At 49.9% G+C, this 19,163-nt stretch overlaps 3 protein-coding genes across 4 annotated transcripts; all 3 read right to left on the bottom strand.

Annotated features, from left to right (window-relative positions):
- Positions 1-1,291: 1,291 nt before the first annotated feature.
- LOC136359984 (C-X-C motif chemokine 2-like) lies at positions 1,292-2,757 on the bottom strand. 2 transcript variants are annotated; one of them, XM_066316862.1, is made up of 4 exons: positions 2,694-2,757; positions 2,055-2,190; positions 1,686-1,769; positions 1,292-1,605 (listed from the first exon to the last, which is right to left on the bottom strand). In XM_066316862.1, exons 1-4 carry the CDS (start codon positions 2,755-2,757, stop codon positions 1,434-1,436), a joined length of 456 nt encoding a protein of 151 aa, XP_066172959.1. In that variant the 3' UTR covers positions 1,292-1,433. The 2 variants fall into 2 exon arrangements, with proteins under 2 accessions (XP_066172959.1, XP_066172960.1); XM_066316863.1 differs by having other exon boundaries at positions 1,292-1,574.
- Positions 2,758-3,035: 278 nt separating this feature from the next.
- Positions 3,036-4,016, bottom strand: LOC136360769 (C-X-C motif chemokine 13-like). Its single transcript, XM_066318324.1, has 4 exons — positions 3,949-4,016; positions 3,652-3,781; positions 3,422-3,505; positions 3,036-3,318 (listed from the first exon to the last, which is right to left on the bottom strand). Exons 1-4 carry the CDS (start codon positions 4,010-4,012, stop codon positions 3,294-3,296), a joined length of 303 nt encoding a protein of 100 aa, XP_066174421.1. The 5' UTR covers positions 4,013-4,016; the 3' UTR covers positions 3,036-3,293.
- Positions 4,017-4,907: 891 nt separating this feature from the next.
- LOC136360770 (C-X-C motif chemokine 2-like) lies at positions 4,908-6,939 on the bottom strand. The gene is made up of 4 exons (XM_066318325.1): positions 6,870-6,939; positions 6,420-6,549; positions 5,817-5,900; positions 4,908-5,353 (listed from the first exon to the last, which is right to left on the bottom strand). The coding sequence occupies exons 1-4, from the start codon at positions 6,934-6,936 to the stop codon at positions 5,341-5,343; spliced, it is 294 nt and encodes a 97-aa protein (XP_066174422.1). The 5' UTR covers positions 6,937-6,939; the 3' UTR covers positions 4,908-5,340.
- Between the last annotated feature and the right edge of the window lie 12,224 nt (positions 6,940-19,163).

The raw sequence follows: 19,163 nt of genomic DNA, 5'->3' as shown, positions 1-19,163 counted from the left end.
TAATCCTCTCTGCCAAGCATCAGCCAAGAACTTACTTTAATTAGGAGTAATTTTAGGTGGAGATCATAAATCTCTAGATCCAGGTATGGCACAACCCCTCCTTGTGGGAATGGTGAAGGTGAGAGTGATCCTGGTGCTGGGGTTCATCTGTCCTCTTTGGAGGCTCCCACAGCATCTCGTAGTGATTACTTTGAGAGTTCAGGGGTTTTTAAAGTTGGATTTCTTTCTTGTGTGTTGCTTTTGCAGCTGGGAGGTCCCACCCCTGAAAAGATGGAAGTGCACATGGAGCAGGGGCAGCTGCAGTGTCACTCCAGGGCATGCTTACACTACAGTTTCAAGGGGATTTACACCCTGCTTCGTGGGAATAGCAGATTTGCTTTAAATTTGAGAACGTGCTGGGCTCTGGCATGAGGAAACACTGCTTGCTGTAGACCTTTGGGCAGCTGGGGAAAGGGAGGTCATCAACCCCCAGAACTGCTACATTTTTCTTCCCTTTAAAAATTGCTCTTTTTTTTCCTCATTTGCTCACTGTGGAGATGGGATATTGCTCGCCCACAATAGATAGGGCTAAACATCCACCGGTTTCTTCCCACCTATGTACTTCCAGCATCCTGGAGTCAACAAACAACCCTTTTGCAGCTATTCTTATCCCTGCTGTGGGTCCCGAGGAGCACAGGGCAGGAAGGATGGGGTTACAGAGACTGGGTGTTTTCCAGCTTGCCACTGCCTAAGGACACATTTTTGGCATCCAGTGGGGGTGGGTGGGTGGGCAACACAAATTTGATTCCTACAGAGCTTAAACACCTCCTCTCAGAATGGCCAAACCAGGTTGCAAAAAGGGATAATAACCCTGCACAGGGTCACAAGTGTCACACTTGTGTCACCTCAGTCCCTGTGGCCAAGACACATTCCTGTGCCAGGCTAGGGTCCCCATCCCAGGAAAATGGGACTCCACAGAAGGCCTCCACTAGTTGCTGAGAAATTTCCCACTTATGTGTTTCCACAGCCAGGAGCCAGCAGAAAACCCTATCCAACTCCTGCAATTACCTGCTCCTGCCAGAAGCTGCCAGAAAAAGGCACCAAATCCTGCAGCAGATGAAAGGCACATTAGGAATTGTCCTTGGCAAAGTAGCCAAAGGCTTCACAATGCCACAGTCCAGCCTAACTCCCCAGCCCAAAAATCCCAATTTTTACACAAATCCAGTCAGGAAGAACTGCCACAGCCGAGAGGGGAAGCACATTCATCTTTTTATTGGTGGCACCTGAGAGGGGTTGCGGTTGCGTGCAGCACAGGCACCCAAAACAGAGGGAAACTGCAGGCGCATGAGGGGAAAGCAGGGAAAAGGCTCCTGTCCCTGCCAAAACCCAGGGAGCAGAGGAAGCTCCAGGGCTGTGCCACTAAACCCAGCGTGCTTCAGGGCAGGGGGGTTGTGTCATTGCTGTCCCGCAAGGAATTCATCACTGTGGATTCCTTGGATCCGGGCAGTGGGAGGGACAGGGTGGGGGGTCCCCAATGGGTCCAGCAGCACGGTGCTTCCCGCCGCGGCCGCGGCAACACTTTTTTGGTTCCACTCCTGCAGATTTGGTGGGAGGAAAGAAAGGACACTGGGGGCTCAGGGGGCACGGACAGTCCTGCCACGGCGCTGGGGATGCTGGGTGATTTCCAGTGGCTGGGCATCACATACTTCTGCATCAGCTTGTGGATGAGCAGCTGGATCCAGGGCGCCTCGGGGGTCACGCACACCCGCCTGTTCTTCTTCAGGGTAAGGCTGCAAGGCCACAGGGCCCCTCAGCCCCATGCATGTCCCTTCCCCAAAACTTTTCTAACCCACAGAGAAAAGCCCTTTGCTCCCTCAGCACAGATACAAACCCTGGGCACAGAGACATGGAATTTTGGAGCCCTGACCTTAGAACCCTGAGCCACAGAGGGAGGAATCTCCTCAAAATTGGGAAGGAAGAGTCACCCCAACATTTGTGGGCTTCTGCCAACATACTTTTGCACCAGGACACAAAGGAGCAACTTGCAGGGATTGGTTTCCAGGCTTTCTACTTACATGACTTCCTTCCTCCTGCAGTGAATGCCTGGCGGGGTAACGTCGATGGTGAGGATCAGCCCCAGGTTGATGATGTGGGTGGTGGATTTGATGCACTTGCACCTCATGTTGGTCAGCAGGCTCTCCAGTGACAGACCTGTGGCCCAGGGCAGCCCACACCAGGTCTCGGCCCCCCGCGGGGGAGGCACATGGGGTCACCCCCTTCCCCATTATCCCATCCCATCTCGCCCCTGACCCGCACGGGCTGCTAGTTAATGGGGTTTGCATTAGGGCTAATCCCTGCCCGCACAGCCTCACAGCTTCTTTTCCTCTACATGGAAGGGGCTTTAGGGTTGAAAAACTTAACCAATACTTTATGAATTAAACCCATTGCCCACCCACCAAGCACTTGAGTTTTGTGGGGATCTGAAAGAGAAGCAGCTTCAACCCACGAGGCAAAGCCCCTCCCTCCACCCCCAGTGCCCCCCTCCAGCCTAGGCCACAGGGTTTAAACGACAAACTCGAGCTCAAAGATAGGCAAGAAACAAATCTGAAACCTCAGCAGATAGACCCCACGCTCAGCCCCATCTGGGACACCCAATGCCACTGTCCAGGTGTTTGGGGGAGGACATGGATGGACAGACAGCCAAAGCCACTCACCGCCCCCCGGCACCGAGCTGCTCAGGAGCAGGAGCAGGGTGAGCACCACCGGCAGCAGCCGCATCCTCGCCGCCCACTCCGAGCCAGGCCAGGGTTGTTTTATAGCCAGCCCCTCGCCCCACGGAGCAAGGAAGCGCCGGAGGGGAGGGGAAAAGGGGCAGCCCCACACCTCAACTTCTCTGCCGTCGCTTCCCCCCGCTGCACGTGGCCCGTGCTGCCGCCCCGCTAAAAAAAAAGCGGAAAATGCCGTGGCCACCTCCTCGAACTTCCCATGGTTTTGGCCAAAGGCTGGTGCTCCCCATGCCTCCCACCCCAAGCACTCCAAGTCTCTGGCATGCCATATGAAGGGAAGCAAGGGACAGTGACAAGGCTGCCACCTTTATTGAGCCTGCTGGGTTGTGCCCAAAAGGGACACCCAGCGCACGGCTACGGGATGGGAGAGGCTGGAAGCAGGAATGGGCATTTTTAGGGGTAAAGGCATAAAAGGGAGCTCAGGCAGCATCATGCTCCCCTCTGGACTGGGGTAAGGCAACAGCAGGATGGGGAAGGAGGGCAGTTCTGGGCCCAGCACATCTGGTCGTCCCTCTGGCGGTAGCTTCCTCAGCGGGAAGCGTTTTTCTTCCTCCTGCCAAAAGCAGAAGGGGGAGGAACATGTGAAGACAGGTTCCCACGGGATGCCCCTGGTCCTGCGGGGAGCCCCTGGTGCTCAGGGGGAAAGGGGAGCTTACAGGTGACGGAGGTCCTGCAAGAGTTTCTTCACCCAAGTGGTGTTAGGATCCACGCAGACCCTCTTCAGGCTCTTTAGCTTAATCCTAGAAAACACGCGGCCTTTCAGCACCGTCACTTTCCCTCCTGCAGACAGCGGAGCCTCCCGCCCTTCTCAGAACGAAAACGAGCACCAAACTCCAGTAATTCAGGGAGGACGGGCAGAGCAGAGGGCGGGTAGGGAGTCACTTACACCACCTCAAGGCGCCGGCATCTGCTCCCCACGGGCCATATCTCGACGCTGCTGTACTTCGCCGGGGGGATGAAGGCTCGGGTGCTCATGAGGCAGCGGCAGCTCAGGTTGCCGTTGGCTTCCAGGATTGCTGGAGGGGCGCACGGCTGTGGCTCACGCATCACCCCAAACCTGCTGCCATCCCCAAAACCCTCCCTGGGCAATGCATCTCCCGCCACGTGCCGCCAGGATCACCCACCCCAAACCTGGAAAGCCTCACAGCCCCCAAGGCCACCCACGGGGACAGGAGAGCCTCACCTGTGTCCCCGGAGGGATGGGACACCAGGAGCAGTCCTAGCAGCAGGGCTGCCCACACAGCCATACCGGCCCCGGCCCCCGCAGCATCCCTCTATTTGAGCTGGGAAGTAGGAGAAGTGACACGGGAGGCCCCGGGGTCACGGTGGTTTTGCCCGACCCCTCTCCCTGCTGACGACGCTCGCTGAGTTTGCAACGCTGCCGATAAAATGCGTCTTGGGGCTTGGCGGGGGGCCCGGCTTCCCGATACCAGCTCTGCTTTCTCCTTCCTTTCTTTGTCATTTCCTCCAAATTCGTTCTTAGTGCACACAGCCCCACAAGCCCGGAGGTTTCCTGGGGTGCTTTTCTGTCCTGCATGATCTGGTTTTACTCATTTCTCCTACAACCACATTGTCCCCCTGCAAGGCACTGCCCAGCAGCACCCTGGTGACATTTACTTTTGATTTTTTTACCCCAAAACTCTGCCAAGTGACCTCACGCCCATTCCCAACATATTTCCTTATTGGCCTGGAGTGGTTTTTAAAGCCTTACGGCCACCTGTAAATCCTAGCTCCATCACTTGGGTGTGAGGTACTTTGGCTGGATTGTCCCATTTCCCTACCACTAATATTGCGCCCTCAAATCACCATCAGGGGAGATAATAGGTTGTAATGGAAAGGAGCCCTGACAAGAGGTAGTGGCTTCATAATGCCAGAGGGCAGGGTTAGATAGGACAGTGGGTGGAAATTGTTCCCTGGGAGGGTGGTGAAGCGCTGGCACAGGTTGCGCAGAGAAGCTGTCCCTGGATCCCTGGAGGTGTCCAACACCATGTTGGACAGAGCTTGAAACAACCTGGGATAGTGGAAGTTTGTCCCTGCCCATGGCAGGGGGTGGGACTGGATGGGCTTTGAGGTCACTTCTAATCCAAGCTGTCTGTGATCCTACGTCATACATGGCTTCAAAGCTAAGAGATACGGGGAAAATACAACAGAAAGAAAAATCCTTAATTTTATTAGACTTGAGCAACCAGAAAAGGACATGCCACACTGTGCCACACAACCCTCAGATACACACTCTGTCGCCAAGCGCTTCACATGGAAAAAGTCACAAAGTCATTCCTAAAGAATCAGGAGCAGCCCTGACAGGAAACAGCTTTGCAGTCCACAGGCAACTAAACAAATGAAGGATTCATATTCACGCTGACCCAGGGACCAAGAGCACGGGAGACCCCCTCCACAAACCTGCCATGGGGCTGCTGCCAGCAATGAGCCACCCTCGCCACTGCCACCAGAGCCTTGGGGCTTTTGGGAAGGGAAGGAAGCAAGGGCAAAGTGAGGAGCAGCCAGGTCTGCACATCTGGACATCATCCGCAAGCCCACCTCGGTGCTCTGGGCACCAACTTCCTTAGCAGGAAACTTATTTTTTCTTCCTGCAAAAAGCAGAAGGAGGAGAATCATGTGAACACAGAGAAAAGTGGGTCCAAGAGAGGAAGCTGCTGCCCCAGCCGAGGGAAGTTACTACCGTTTCCCCAGGGTGGGCATCGCTCATTGGGATGGCTACAAACCCAGCACAGGCATGACCCAGAAGGGCAGCTTTCCCAGCATCAACACCCTATTGCACCTGCCACGAGCAAACCCTGCTCCTGCCGCTGCTCCCCTCATGTTTTTTCCCCCAAACTGTTTTGCAAGTGCAGCTCTGTGCATAACCCAGGGGGAACTTGACCCACAGATGGGTTGTGCTGGGCTGAACGCTGCTTTGCACAGCAAAGTGTTGCCCCTCATTGCTTTGCAAGTGGAAGCTCCTGGGCCCATGAGAGCTTTCCAGAACCATGGATGTGCTGGGACGCCGTCCAGGGACACCCGAGTCAAAAGAGTTTCCATCCAACAACTTACGTGCTGGCAATACGCTTCAGCAGCTTCTTTACCCAGGGGGCTTCGGGATTCACACACACCTTCCCTGAGGTTCTTAATTTAATTCTGAAATGCAAGGAGAGTCCCTGAGCATTCCTGTCCCCTCCAAGGGCAGAGATTCAAGCAGCCAGAGCTGATGGGGAAGACTAAGCTTTTGCTCACAGCACCAGTGATTGCAGAAAGCTGCCAGAGACAGAAGAAGCCACAGCATGGCTGGGAAGAAGCGAGATGCAACATATCCCTAGGTGGAGCAGAGACTTGAAGCCCAGCACATTGCTCAAAGACAATTTTTTCTGGAGATTTACAAATGTATCATAACTAAGAAGCTACAAAAATCTGGGAAAATACGTTATGGCTCATGCTGCCTCAGGGTCTGAGAAAGTGCTTCCTCCAGGCAAACACCCCCTGCTCCAACTTGAGAAAATCACACTTTCTCCTGTTGGAGAGATTCCTTTAGGCCTGGGGATCCTCATTTCTGCACCTGATGTTTTTCGGCAAGTAAGCTGGTAGCATTTTTGGAAAGGTCTCGTTTCCAAGGCAGCAAAGAAGTAGGATGATGGCAGCAGCAGAGCCCACGACACTTACATGATCTCTGTGCGCCTGCAGCTGCTGCCCACAGGCCTTATCTCAATGCTCTCGTATTTCTTGGGACTGATGTATTCCAAGGTTGTCTTGGCACACCTACAGCTCAGATTGCCGTTCACCTCCAGGATGGCTGAGAGAGAGAGAAGGTGACAACTTACAGGCACAGACAGAGTTGATCAGGATGCAGCAACTCGGCGCCAAAGGAAGTTCCCCTTCCTGTGTTTTCACTGACAGCACTGCAGGGACCATGGTGAGGAGCTGCCACCTGCACCTCGACCTCGGTTCCCTGCTCCCACACTGCTCCCGAAAGCTGAACCAGACCCCTGCAAAGGATGATTGTGCCTTTTCCCTGGCAACAAGGCAAGCCCTCAGCTAAATAGGCAAGAGGATCCCAAGCTCCCCAGTCACCCAGGGTGCAGGATGATGCCAGCAAAGCCACCCAGAGCTCACCTGTGTGGGCAGAGTGGGACATCACCAGCAGCAGCAGCAGCAGCCATGGGAGCAGGGGGACTCCCATCCTCAGGGAAGCCTCAGCCCCGCAGATGCTCTGCGGGACTGGGTGCACAAACATCCCTATTTATCGGGGAGGGTCATGCTCTGACACAGAATTCACACCTCAGCAGTCACACCCGGCCGGCAGAGCACAGAGAGAGGTGATGTCATTTCTCAGATGCACCCCACAGCCGGGCCATGGTTATTATTATTAATTCAAACCAGCCATTGGGATGGAGTGCAATATTTGGGTTCCCCACACATCTCCCCCACACCTTGTTTCTGTTGGGTTTGTACCCACATCACCCTTCATTCCCTTGAGCATTTACCCCGCCGCCACAAAAAAAAAAGCCCAGAATGAAAGCAGAGCACAAGCCCCTGACAAAGCAGGGGGGGTTTTAGTGTACTCAGACATTTACATATTTCTTTCTTGAGGCTGTATTTTCCCCACGCTATTTTTGCTGCCTCTCTCAATCAGTGAAAATGCCTCACACCGTGCCATGAAAAAACAATCATGTTCTCCCTATTCTATGTTTCCACTCAGATCTTTCAAATTTCACACTTGGCTGGGCAAGTAACTCACCCAGGATGGCCACAGGAGCATCTCGTGCCCTCAAGTGTTGGTGGAATGGAGGCTTTGCCCTGAATGAAGTCAGCAAAGTCACCAGTTGGGAAGCAAAAGCAGAAGGGGATATGTGGCGAGGCAAGGAGGAAGGAAGAGAGCAGAAGAAAAGAGATGTGGCTATGTGATAATGTTGTAATTTGGAGCTTTCAAACCACACCAGCATTTTATTTAGCAAGAAAACGGTAAAAAAAAAAAAAAAAAAAAAAGTCTTCCACTCAAACTCAATCTAAGCATCTCTCTTTGAAAATCTTGGTTTTTGGACCTCAAGATAGGTCCAAAAATCTTGTGAAGTGCTTGTCCAAGAGATGACTGGGGAGTTTAACTCCCTGTACACCAGCGTCACAGAGAGGCCAGGGACAATTTCCATGAGCTATTCCCAAAGTCGTACAGAAATATGGGTGCATTGCTGTCACAGCAATGGAAGAGGAGATGGCCTAAAACTGGGTTTTGTTTACTCCTTCCAGAGTTTTCCATTTCCTTGCAGAGAGTTATTAGAAGGAAAACAACCATGGACTGGTTTTGCTGGGTTGGGGCAGGAGTCTCTTTGAAAAAATGGTGGGAAAGGCAGGAATTTATCAGAGAGATGACTGGTCACCTATGCAAACTGCTATGGAGGCATAAAAGACATCTGAAAATCTGTCTGAAGTTCCTGACTACAAAATGATCCTGCTTGTTAGAGCTGGGAAAAAACAAGAGAAGTAAATGCAACTTTCCCCAGAGCTGCATAATGGAAAAGATGGAGCTGGAACATTCAGCTCCTGCTCTTCCAGGACTGGAGGAATCCAACAGCACTCCTGGCAGTGCTTAATGAAATTGGTACAAGAATCATCCCTGGGCACATGCAATGGACAGACCAATGTGAGCCAGATCATGTCCCTGATTTGTGGCCACAGGGCAGGTGTCCACCTCCTGCCTGCCCTGGAAAGAAATGGGAGCTACAGAAGCACCAGCTGGATGGCTTTTGAGAGGGTCTGTGAATGGGCTTGGCAGCAGCCACAGTGCTGGGAGGGATGAGTAACGTGTAATTGATGCACACTGGGGTGGTTTCTCAGAAGGAAAAGCCACAGTCGTGGCCAATGTTTCTGCACTACAAGGCGTAATTTTGCAAAGGGAGAAGCAGAGTGAGGATGTGACCCATGACTATTTAAGCTGCTTCCTGGATGCCAGGAATTCAGAAGAGTGGCCCTCACATAGGGATGTGTGGCCTCATCCAGGCCACCATCAACTGAAACACATACAAAGCACTCTCATAGCTTCTCTGTTTTCTGCAGAAGCTGCCCCTGTGCAGGCAAGAGTTTGATTTTAGTAATTTTTAAATCTAATTTTTATTGGATTTTTGTAATATTTTTTACAATGGTAATATTTTTTAATCCTTCCCATGGTACCTAAATCAGAGACCTCCAAAAAAAGTGGTCTGAACAGCACCTAAAGGCCACATGGAAAACCTTTTCCATGTTTACCAGGATAGGCAGAAACCCAACCCTATTAGGTTTGTCAAGGCCAAGGAGATGCAGGTCTCCAGCCAGCCCTTCAGGGAGGATTCACAAGATGCTGCATCACAAACATCTGCAGCAAACCAACCTCTCAGCCATGCTGAAACCATTAACTCTCCTTGTGTTGAGAGAAAATGATTTTTCTGCTTACTCCTCCTTTGCCCACAATTCACTCAGGGCGCCTTGCAGGAGAGAAAAAAAAAACAAACCCAACAACCCCCAACTGTAGATTTTGGGGTTTTTTTAATTATGCCCCAAAAACCCCAACTGCAGTGAATCTTCACCACTGTGGTTTGTGGTCCATCACCTGCTTCAAAGATAAAGATACCTCCTGCTGAAACCCGAGAAACCTGAAACCCACACATATTTCAGCGTCAACATGAGATCACCAGAATTAGCCAAAGCCTAACGAAATCAGTCCAAAATTAGGTTGGGTGAACAACACATCGAGCTCACTCTTACTTGCTGTCTTCAAGTGAAGATGCACGACTTGCTGGTGATGCCAGGGGACAAAATTGTGGCTTTGACATATTTTTGGAGACAGTAGAATGGTGTCATGACACCTCTGCAAGCAGGTGAGAAACCTGCTCTGGCATCTTTAAAAGTATTTGGTGTGCTGAGAGCTCAAGAAGGGAATATGGTAAGAGGGAGCTTCGAAAGGGATTGGAAAAGGAAGATGGAGAAAGGCTGGGAGCAAAAACAAGAGAAATTAAAGACTGTTAAGAAATGTAAATCCAGTAAATCCCCAGTCCATCTTGCGCTGTAGGACCTCTGTGGAGGAGCTCTCTGCTGAAGCGACAGCAAAAGCGACATTGCCTCTGTGCGGTCCCACAGCGGGGACAGTTTCTGGGAAGTCCTGGCCACCCCAGAGATGCAAATGGCACCAAGCAAGCACGGGAGAAAATCCCCGGACTGCTGTGCCAGCCCATCCTTGCTGCTAGAAAAGCACCATGGAGAACATTCCAGCACCCCCTTGCTGCCCCAGAGCTCTCAACTTGTTTCCAGTCTGAGTTACTCTGGAATGAACCCAACGCTGAGCAGAGAAACAGCCTTACTCCTCAATGGCACTTCTCCTTGGCATGGAGGACATGAAGAGGGAAAGGGAGCCAAGGACTTTCCCAGAAAGTGTCACTGGGGCCATGTGCCCCGGCCCCTCCCCACGCATTTGCATGTGGGTCCAGGAACTGGTCTAGACGCTGCAGGTGCCACCGAGTCCGTGGGCACCGTTGGCCATTTGCATCAGGCCGCAGTGTGACAGTGACACCTCGACCCTGGTGTGGAGCAAGGGGATAAGAAGGGAAACCTTCATCCTGAGGCAGGAGGGAGCCAAGGAACAGCAGCTGGGGGTGTTATAAGTGAGCTATGCCTGGTGACTCGGCCTTGCTGCCCTCATTTCAACCTGATGTTCCACACATCCCTGCTGGCTGCGAGGAAGGTCTCTGGCTTTGAGGCACTTCCTTCTGGGGCTAGTGAAGGAGCACTCCAGGCCTATTCACAAAACCAAAACACATTCCTGGAAACTCCTCCACCTACATCCAGCCCATGCTGCACGAACTGGGAAGTTTCTGCTGAACTGAAAGGCTGCGACTGCTGGAGTTGAGTTATTCCAATTTGGGCAGCACATTCAGGCAAACACTTGGCAACAGTCCTGGCACCAAGCTCTCCAGGAGTGTTATGGCAAAGTCTCCTCCCCTTCCCCTTCAAGTTTGACATTTTGATAAATGCAGCTACAAGTTTGGTTAGAGTCTGGTTAAGCATTTTATAGTTTTTCAATTATTCGTGGTTTCCATTTTAGTTGAGCCCGTAATTTAGTTGTCTCCACATTACTTGCAGAAAACCCCATAACTATTATTTCTGGTAGAGCTTAGCATGGCCTTGACCTATTTCCTACTGGTTAAGTCAGAAGACAGTAGGTCATCCACAGAAAACAATGCTTCTCCTCAACCTTGTTTTTACACACAAGGGTAAAAACACACCAGGAATGGACCCAAACTCAACCCTGCATCTTGGCCTTACACCCAGAGACATCATTTTCATTAATGTCCACTTAACATTTTGAGGCCCCTCCTCTTCTTGGCAAGTGTCGCTCCACTTGCTTCCCTTGGGGAAGAAGCTTTCCCCACATTTCACCCACAAGCTACCATAGGAGTAGAGATATTTATATTAGAAGAAAAAACCAAACAAGCCAAGAGCAACTGTTCTCCAGCATCAAGTAGAAGTGCACATGGCAAGGAGGGGAAATCCAGGTCTTCACTAAGAAGGAAGCTGCAATACTAATGAAATGAGTAGCCCTCCTTTTGGAAAGCCCCATTTGTCAACTTTGCTCTTGGAACCAGCACCCCTGAATCAGCACTGACACTGGGAGATGCTCCCAGAAGAGACAGATAAATTCCAGCCCAAGTTCTCCAAAGGATGTAAATCTCAGCAGCTGAAAGAATCGATACTGAAAGGAGTTGTCTGTAGGCGAATCTGTGGACGGCTGGGACAAGGAATTCTGCCAATCTGTATATTCTAGAACATGTGGGTTTATTGCAAGGGTTGTGGGTAAAAAGGCCTTGCGTTCAGCCACCAGCCTGGGCTGGAGGGGAGTCCCAAAGAGAGAGGGAGAAAGAACAGGAGGGTGTGGGCTAAGAGAGAAGGGAGCGAGAGAGCAAAGTGGCAAGGGGAAGAGAGTAAGAGAGAGCAAGAGAAGGGGGAAGAGGAAGGGTAAGAGCGAGCTAAGAGCAGCGGGAAGGAGAGGAGGAAGAGGTAAGAGAGCGAGGTCCTTGTTACAATACATTCTATCACCTTTTGTGATGAATATTCTAATTTTCAATGACCAACAAACATGAGACACAAAATCCTATAGAATCTACACACAGCCTATAAGAACTACTATATTACCATACTATGTTGTATTTTAAACTCTAAAAACTACTCTTTAAACTTCTGTTTTGCTACATTGACCTTTGGATCCCTTAGCCAGCAGAAAGGGTTCTGCTGAATCAGAAGGGATTCTCCTTCAGCTAGCTAGACTATTGTTTTCGGGTTATATAGTAACTAAGACTTAGTATCCTACAACTCAAAGTCAGCTTTCATTTCTATCCCGATTATAGGTTTCATATTTTCAGAATCTTTTGCTAAGCAATCATATTTATAAGGTTTCCCTGATTCATCTTCCCCAACAGTTGTCTTAGGCTAAAATAATCCAGCATCGCTCAGATTTGGGCGGCTGAAAGAAAGGTGGGTCGAGCACACAAGTTGTGCCATAGGCTGGGAGGTCACCAAGCTCCATCCTGCCAGATGAAAATGGGTAAGGAGATGAAAGGGCAGTGCACAGGGAGAGAAGAAAGGCTCTGGGAGACACATGAAAGTGAAACCAAGAAGCACAAACCCATAAAACCCACGAAACTCGCTTTGATCTTTCCTCAGTTTTATCTTGCCTGTCACTTACAACACACACCCTGAAAACTAGTAAGGCCTAAAGACTCAAATCTGTCACAGGGCACAATCTTGGGTCAGATACAGAACATTTCTGAAGCTGAGGGTATCTCCCCTCCGTTCCAAACCCCACATTCCCATGGTGTTTGGGGCAGCCAGGAGTGAGCATTACACCTGGCAGTTCTAGCCATGTGGAGTACAAGGAAGGCACTTGGAAAGATATTTCCCAACATAACCTAAGCATAACAAAATGAGGGACTTTCCTCTTGCCTCCAGGTTTGGGCTGGGGGAACGTGGGCAGCTTAAATGCTGGCATTGTGGAGGTACAAGGTTTAGACTTGCCACGGCAGGAGGATGCTGTGTAAAAATAAATTAAAACCATATAAATAAATAAATAAATATTTATATATATATGTATAAAGCACCACCTAGGTTCTCATTTTGCAGTGCATTCAGGCTCAGAGTGGGGACCACTAGAGAGCAGCAGACACCACTGTCACAGAGAGCAGATGAGCAAGGCAAAACTGGATTTGCCCAAGCACCCAGATCCCAGGCAGAGGATCACAATCTAAGCTGATTGTCTGTACAGAAAAAAAGGAATGAACATCTTTGTGGGTGCTACTAGTGCCTGCTTTCATCACAGAGGGGCTTTTTTCCCCTGAAAGGCAGCCTTCAGAAGCATTTCCGAACCACCAGAACTCAAACCAGGGGAAGAGCTGACAGAGGAGGCAAGAGCTAAAATCAAAGAAGGGTTCCTTCTCTCCCAAAACACAGAGGTCGGTACTCTTTGCTCAATTCCCAGGCAAGAGCAGTAGCAGAACTGGCTTGTCTTGATGTTCTGCAGCAAAGCAGAGTTTAGAGGAGGTTTCTGGGTGGGGAGAGAGGCTTGGAGGCATCCTGGAAATCCAGAATTGCAGGCTGGACCCCACAGATCCTGCAGCAATGTAAAGGGACCTTGAGGAAGATTGCTGCACGGATCACCCTTCAACGTTCTGGAGTACAGAGAGCTGCCTTCCTTCTCCTGCATGGCTGGGAGACTGGATGAAATCTACATCACTCCCGGTTCCCCAATGCCAGAGATGTCTTGTTAGCATACCTAGAGTTTTGCCAGAGGCATGGAGATGCAGGCTGATGCACCATGCCTTTCCAGCATGTGTGCCCTGGCTCTATTCCCAGCTGGAAAGCTGGGAGGTTAAGCAGTCCTAAGCTGAGACAGGAGCCTGAGACTGTTCAGCTGCACACCTGGGAACAGCTGGAAGCTGTTAAGTGTCTCACAAGTCCAGAAACACAATGTCTGGGGCTTCCCAGTGGGAGCAGCTGGATGAGCAGAGCACAGGCTGTCCTCTTCTATCACTTGAGTGCGTGATCCCACCCTGTTCGTGGTTAAATCCTGCCAGAGCACACAGTTGGGGTCCCTTTACTGAATCCCAAAGAGGAGCAACAGTAGGATCCAAGTTTAGGGGAGTGCAGGGCAAATATCTTTGCTAATTTCTCCTGGGGTTTTGCTTGCAAGGGAGTTTTGTATCCCACAGACATGCTTAGCCCAACATGCTATGAGGTAACACAGGTGCCAGCCTGCAGTGTCAGATGTCCAGAGAGCAAAGATGAAGGATGGAGAGCCTGTGGAAAACGGGCAGCATTATTCCCCAGGGCTCATGCAAGCTGCTTCCCAGGAAGCATCCAGACTGGTAGATATGTCAGTTATGTCCCAGCCACCCTGAGCTTGGCTTTTCCTGTCTGGTATGACTGGTTACCACTCCAGCTGCAGGGGAGTGATACTGGGAAAGCCATCCCATGGGACTGGAGGGCATTCAGCTGCTCCCCAGAGAGCAAAGTGCTTTGCAGGGAGTGTGGATAAAATGCATTTCCAAGCCAAACATCTTCAAAAGCTGGGAATTGTAATATTTGGGAAATTATAGCCAATGTAAACTAATGCTTTAAGTCAATCCCACTGCTTCTACACTCATCCAGCCTTTGGAGGCAACTGCAACGGGCCCTCCCCAGTTGAATTTGTCATGCTAAAGGAAATGTTTATCTGTCCCAAATTCACATGCCTGGGAGTGTGAGACTAACAGTAACACAAGAGTGTGATTCACAGCATATTTCCATCGAGCCCTGCCTCACCCAAAGTGTTGTCTGTGCTGTTGGGTCAGCCTGTGGAAGTGTCTAAAGGTCACAGTGCTAAATGCCATCAAGATATTTTTGTGACTCCAGCTTTATCAGCCCCAGGACTGTGCCTGCACTGCTCCAGCCAAGGAGAGGAAGGCTGCTGCACCCTGCCTTGATGCCATCAGACATGTGGTGATGTGCAGGAGGTCACACAATCCCCATCCCAGCTGTAACACAGCTCCAAGATGATACAGCTGTGTTCCCCAGAGGAGGCAGACGTGTTGCCCATTACTGGCCCTGCACCACCCTGCACTGCCAGGCTCCTCCTGACACGTCCTCTCAGCCCTGCTCACCTCTTCTCCCTCCTCCTCCTCTCCTTCAGACTAGGGCAATCCAGGTGAAGGGGCATATCCAATCACACCTCTGTGTCAGCTTCTGAGCCATCACAATTCCACCTCCTCAGAGGTAACGCCACAGCTGTTTGCCCTGCCCAGCTGATATTTCCTGGTGATATTTCCTCAGTTTCTACACTCTTTTCTGAAGTGCTCAAGCTATCAGGGTGTTTGCATTAATAGCAGCACACTCACACCTTCCCTCCCCACCTTTCCTAAGGTTAGTCACCCTCCTGCCCAGCCTCAAGCCCACATTTCTGCCATGCCTACAGAAAAAATCCCTTCCCCTAAGACCATCATTTCAACCATTTAGAAAACTGTGGTTGGCACAGAACTCTAACACAGAGTAAATTTCAACTCAACTACTTCCACGACAAATTCCACTGACACCAACCAGCCTGTGTTCTTCAAAGTACTGCCTGACAACACCTAGCCACGAGAAACACTGTGCAAACAGAGACTTCTCCTTAGCCCTGAAACAAGGTGGGGCCAAGGCATATTTCTGTGAATAAACAAGTCCCTGTTGCAATTCAATAGGAGCCACCAGATAACTACAGCAAAACAATTAGAAAAACTGTGTGTACTTCCAGAGGGATGTGTGACCACATCAGTAGCTGTGAGAGGAGTAGTTTAGCAGGAGCTCTGTCACCTCTGGAGCCAGACTGTGCTTCCCAGGCCACTCTGCTGAGAAAGGTGGTTCTGCTCCCTGGGTCTCCCACAAGCAGCAGGAAGCTCACTGCAATGGCAGCCTCTGCTCCTGGGCTCAGCCTAGAATGGCCATGCTGCCCAATTCCTTGCAAAGCATTCCCACCTGAGTAGGTGAGCAAGAGGGGAAGCTCCTTTCCCTGCCTTCTTCAGCTACCTGGTGATGGGAGGCAGGGGGAAATGAGTTGAGCTAATTAGAAGACAAGTTACTGACATTTTACCCTCAGAGTCCTTTCTGACAGGCTTCTGCCATGCCTTCTCTAATGTTTTAGTAAAATCACTAAATCACAGCCGCTTTCAGAGGCACAGGAGTACCCTTTAACTTATGCCTTGCTGCTCTCTCCCCTCTTTGTAGCAAAGCTTTTTAGCACATGCCAATCCCTGAAGTCAGAAAGAAATTTAACATTAAATTTGTGCCTGAGGAGCCAAAACCCCCAGGATTAACAAGCTTTCTTTCTTTTCCTTTCTTTCTGCTTACACACTTCCAGTGACCCATTTTACACACCCCTGAGGGCTGAAGGGGCCCTGCAGCCAGACTTTTCCGAGCTGTTCATATTTCCACACAGATGCAGCTCTGAACTTGTTTTTCCCTATAACCATGATAAAGAGGATACACACTGCAAAAGAGGTGGTTTCTCACTATTCTAGCTCCTTTGCGGCAGGTTACCCGGGACAGACGCAGCCAGAAATGGAGTTCAGAAAAGTCAGTAGGCATTGAAAAATATTCAAAGTGCCCTTATTCACACCTAAAGAAAGCTGTAGCAGGTTCTTGCTAGGAAAAGCCCTCTGTCTTGGTTTGGGAAGACAGGTATCTGCCAGTGAAAGCTGGAGTTTCCCTTGGAATGGAGAATGTAAACCATCACACCCCCCCATCCGCCCCTTTTTCCAATTATAAATTTGCAGCTCGAGGCTTTTAGGCAAAATTTGGGGATAGGAATAGCAATTCTTTATTAGTATGTATAACAAAGCAAACAAAAACAACAATTACAGCATTAATAAGAAAAACAGTACTAAGAACCTTGAGGACTTTGCTTTACAAAAACCCAGGGCACTTTAGTCTCAGTGCCTTTGTAGAATGCTCAGGGCACCAAGATGGAACAGTGGAAAGTCCTGGGCTGGTAGCTGGGATGGCAGGATGTCCCGGCAGGGGAGGGACAGGGTGTCCCAGCAGGGCAGGGGGTGCAGGGTCACACTGTAGCAAGAGGAGCAGTGCCTAGGAAAGCGTGACAGCAGGGCAGGGCTGGCCCAGCTCCCACAGGGAGAGCAGATGATGGTAGATTTCCCAGGACTGGACCCCTCCAGAGACAGTGAACTCTTCTCCCAGCAAGCAGCAACCCAATCATTCTCTCCCCAAACACTGAAAACCCAGAGTGGCAAACTGTCTCAAGCTCTGTCCTTTACCTACCCCAAAACTCAAGTTATCTCCCCCTCCAAGCTTTAGCCAACCCTTTATTTTGGTACATTCTTAAGTATCCAACACTTAGTTTCCTTGGTAATTTATGGGGGAAAAGTTCTTTAGAGTAAAAAGGAACAACCCTAGCCCCCAACACCCTCCCACAGGATTAATCCCATTTACAGTACCCCCCCCTCCATCAGGGGGCTGCCAGGCCCAGGCAACTTCAGGGTGACTGTCTCCTTCACTCACAGTGCAATAAATACTCCAGATACACACAATGCCTTGGTTTAAAAGAAATCCCCTGACAGGCTGCACGTAGAGGCTTGTCAAGCCTCCAGCACCCTGCAGGCTGCATTTGAAAACCTTTGTCCTGGATGAGTTATCTGTCAGGGAGGTTCCTTTTCCCCAGTAGGGCATGGAAATGCTATCACGAGGTTCAAATAAACCATCACACTCAGGTACCTTTCCAAATGCATTTGGAATAATTTATTTTCAGGCTTTTAATGATAAAATCTTATACTCAGAGAATCTACCTTTCTCTGGCTTTGGTAATGCATAGGAAATGGTTTCTCCTAAGCCCCCATTCCTTGGAAATCATGCTCCAGCCTATATCCTCTTCCCTGCATGTACAACTAGCACTGACAGTCAGCTCTAAAAATACTTGTGACTAGAGATAAAATAGTCAAACAGAGATTCTCCATCTCACACTTTGTGATCTTATCTTTTATCTGTCGGCTCAAAACTTTCTTAACTTTGTTAAGACACAAAGTCTGGCCAATTACTCCTGGCCCAATCTACAGCAGGGTATTTCCACTTCTGAAATGGAAATCAAGACACTGGCCCAGGCTCCAAGTGCAGATTTGAATTTCAGACTTCCCGAAGTTCAGGAGCATTCTGACTCCGTTTTCATTTAGCCCACAGGGAGGCAGGACAACTTTGCTAGCTTGTTTCAAAAAAACCTTTTACTAAAGAGAAGAACTTGCTCAAGCAACATTTGCAAAACCCAGGTGCTGATTTGGTATTTCATATCCAGGGTCTTCCCTTTGGGATAACCCTAAGATGTACAAGACATGAATGTTGGAGCTTAAAAATTTCTTCAGAAAGTAGAGCTAGATGGAGGCATGCAGTGACTGGAAAAATCACTCTCTCTGCACACAGGAGGGAAAAATGCTGCTCCTGTCTGGCAATCCCAATAGCCTCCCTAAATCCCCTCTGCTAGGAACTTGGTCAGTCCTACTTGAGCAGTACTTTTCAAGGAATTCCATACCTGTATGCATCTTATTGAAGAAGCAATCCCTGCTCTAACAGCAAACAGTACAATTGGATCCCAGTCTGGGTTACTGGTGGGGGTGACAGGTGACCTGTCAGCCTGGATGAGGTGCTTCCAGGATCCCATGAGGTGGACTGGCAGCTGGAGCACAGACTGGATGTAGTCCAGACTAAAGACTTACTGTGCACATATTGAAAGATCTGTAGCAAAAGCCCGTCTGTGCAGCTCCCTAGCTCAACTCTTCCAGAAAAAGTGAATCCTGGTATCCCTGGGTGACACAATAACAGGACTAATCCAGCCTTTTTACTGTTCTGTAGCCAAGGTGACAGCACAAGACTTAGCCTGACAAATGACCAGACCCAACCTGGCACGCAGATGTGAGGGGCTTTCCAAGCTGGTGGGAAAGCAGCTTTACTGAGCTGGGTAAATTTTCATGGCACAGACACACTTCTCCAAACACAGCCTCTTGAGGTTGGGTTTGAGGCAGGGACAAGAGGAAGGACACAGAAGTGCGTGCTGATGTCAGCCACTTCAAAAAGGACTTTGATCTCCAGGGTTGAGGACCACACCTCCAAGGAGCAAGACATTTCACAAAGGGTTTTTATTTGCCTTTTATGTAACAAGACACAGAGGACATCAGTTGAGGGATGACAGAGCACTGTCACCTACTACTGCTTATTAAAATAAGTTATTCCCTGCTGCCAGCTCAAGAAATTATGCCAAAATATATAAACTGATCCCAGAACAGCAATATCAAGGGATGTCCAGTGCAGATTGAAATGCCCCACACACTGCAGCATCTGAAAGATGAGCCTGGAAGGATCTGAAGGAAGACTAACATA

The sequence above is a fragment of the Sylvia atricapilla genome, chromosome 4 (genome assembly GCF_009819655.1).
Source record: "Sylvia atricapilla isolate bSylAtr1 chromosome 4, bSylAtr1.pri, whole genome shotgun sequence".
NCBI classification, from domain to species: domain Eukaryota; kingdom Metazoa; phylum Chordata; class Aves; order Passeriformes; family Sylviidae; genus Sylvia; species Sylvia atricapilla.
Note: the sequence above shows the minus strand (reverse complement) of the source record. Positions and strands in the feature narration are given on the sequence as shown.

Coding starts and splice junctions, on each gene's coding strand:
- LOC136359984 (XM_066316862.1), bottom strand. CDS start 2,757: ATGCGGCTGCTGCCGGTGGTGCTCACCCTGCTCCTGCTCCTGAGCAGC. Junction 2,191..2,693: donor CAGCTCGGTGCCGGGGGGCG/GTGAGTGGCTTT, acceptor CCTGGGCCACAG/GTCTGTCACTGGAGAGCCTG. Junction 1,606..1,685: donor ATCCACAAGCTGATGCAGAA/GTATGTGATGCC, acceptor CTGAGCCCCCAG/TGTCCTTTCTTTCCTCCCAC.
- LOC136360769 (XM_066318324.1), bottom strand. CDS start 4,012: ATGGCTGTGTGGGCAGCCCTGCTGCTAGGACTGCTCCTGGTGTCCCAT. Junction 3,782..3,948: donor CCATCCCTCCGGGGACACAG/GTGAGGCTCTCC, acceptor GCGCCCCTCCAG/CAATCCTGGAAGCCAACGGC. Junction 3,506..3,651: donor TGCCGGCGCCTTGAGGTGGT/GTAAGTGACTCC, acceptor CGTGTTTTCTAG/GATTAAGCTAAAGAGCCTGA.
- LOC136360770 (XM_066318325.1), bottom strand. CDS start 6,936: ATGGGAGTCCCCCTGCTCCCATGGCTGCTGCTGCTGCTGCTGGTGATG. Junction 6,550..6,869: donor GTCCCACTCTGCCCACACAG/GTGAGCTCTGGG, acceptor TCTCTCTCTCAG/CCATCCTGGAGGTGAACGGC. Junction 5,901..6,419: donor TGCAGGCGCACAGAGATCAT/GTAAGTGTCGTG, acceptor CTTGCATTTCAG/AATTAAATTAAGAACCTCAG.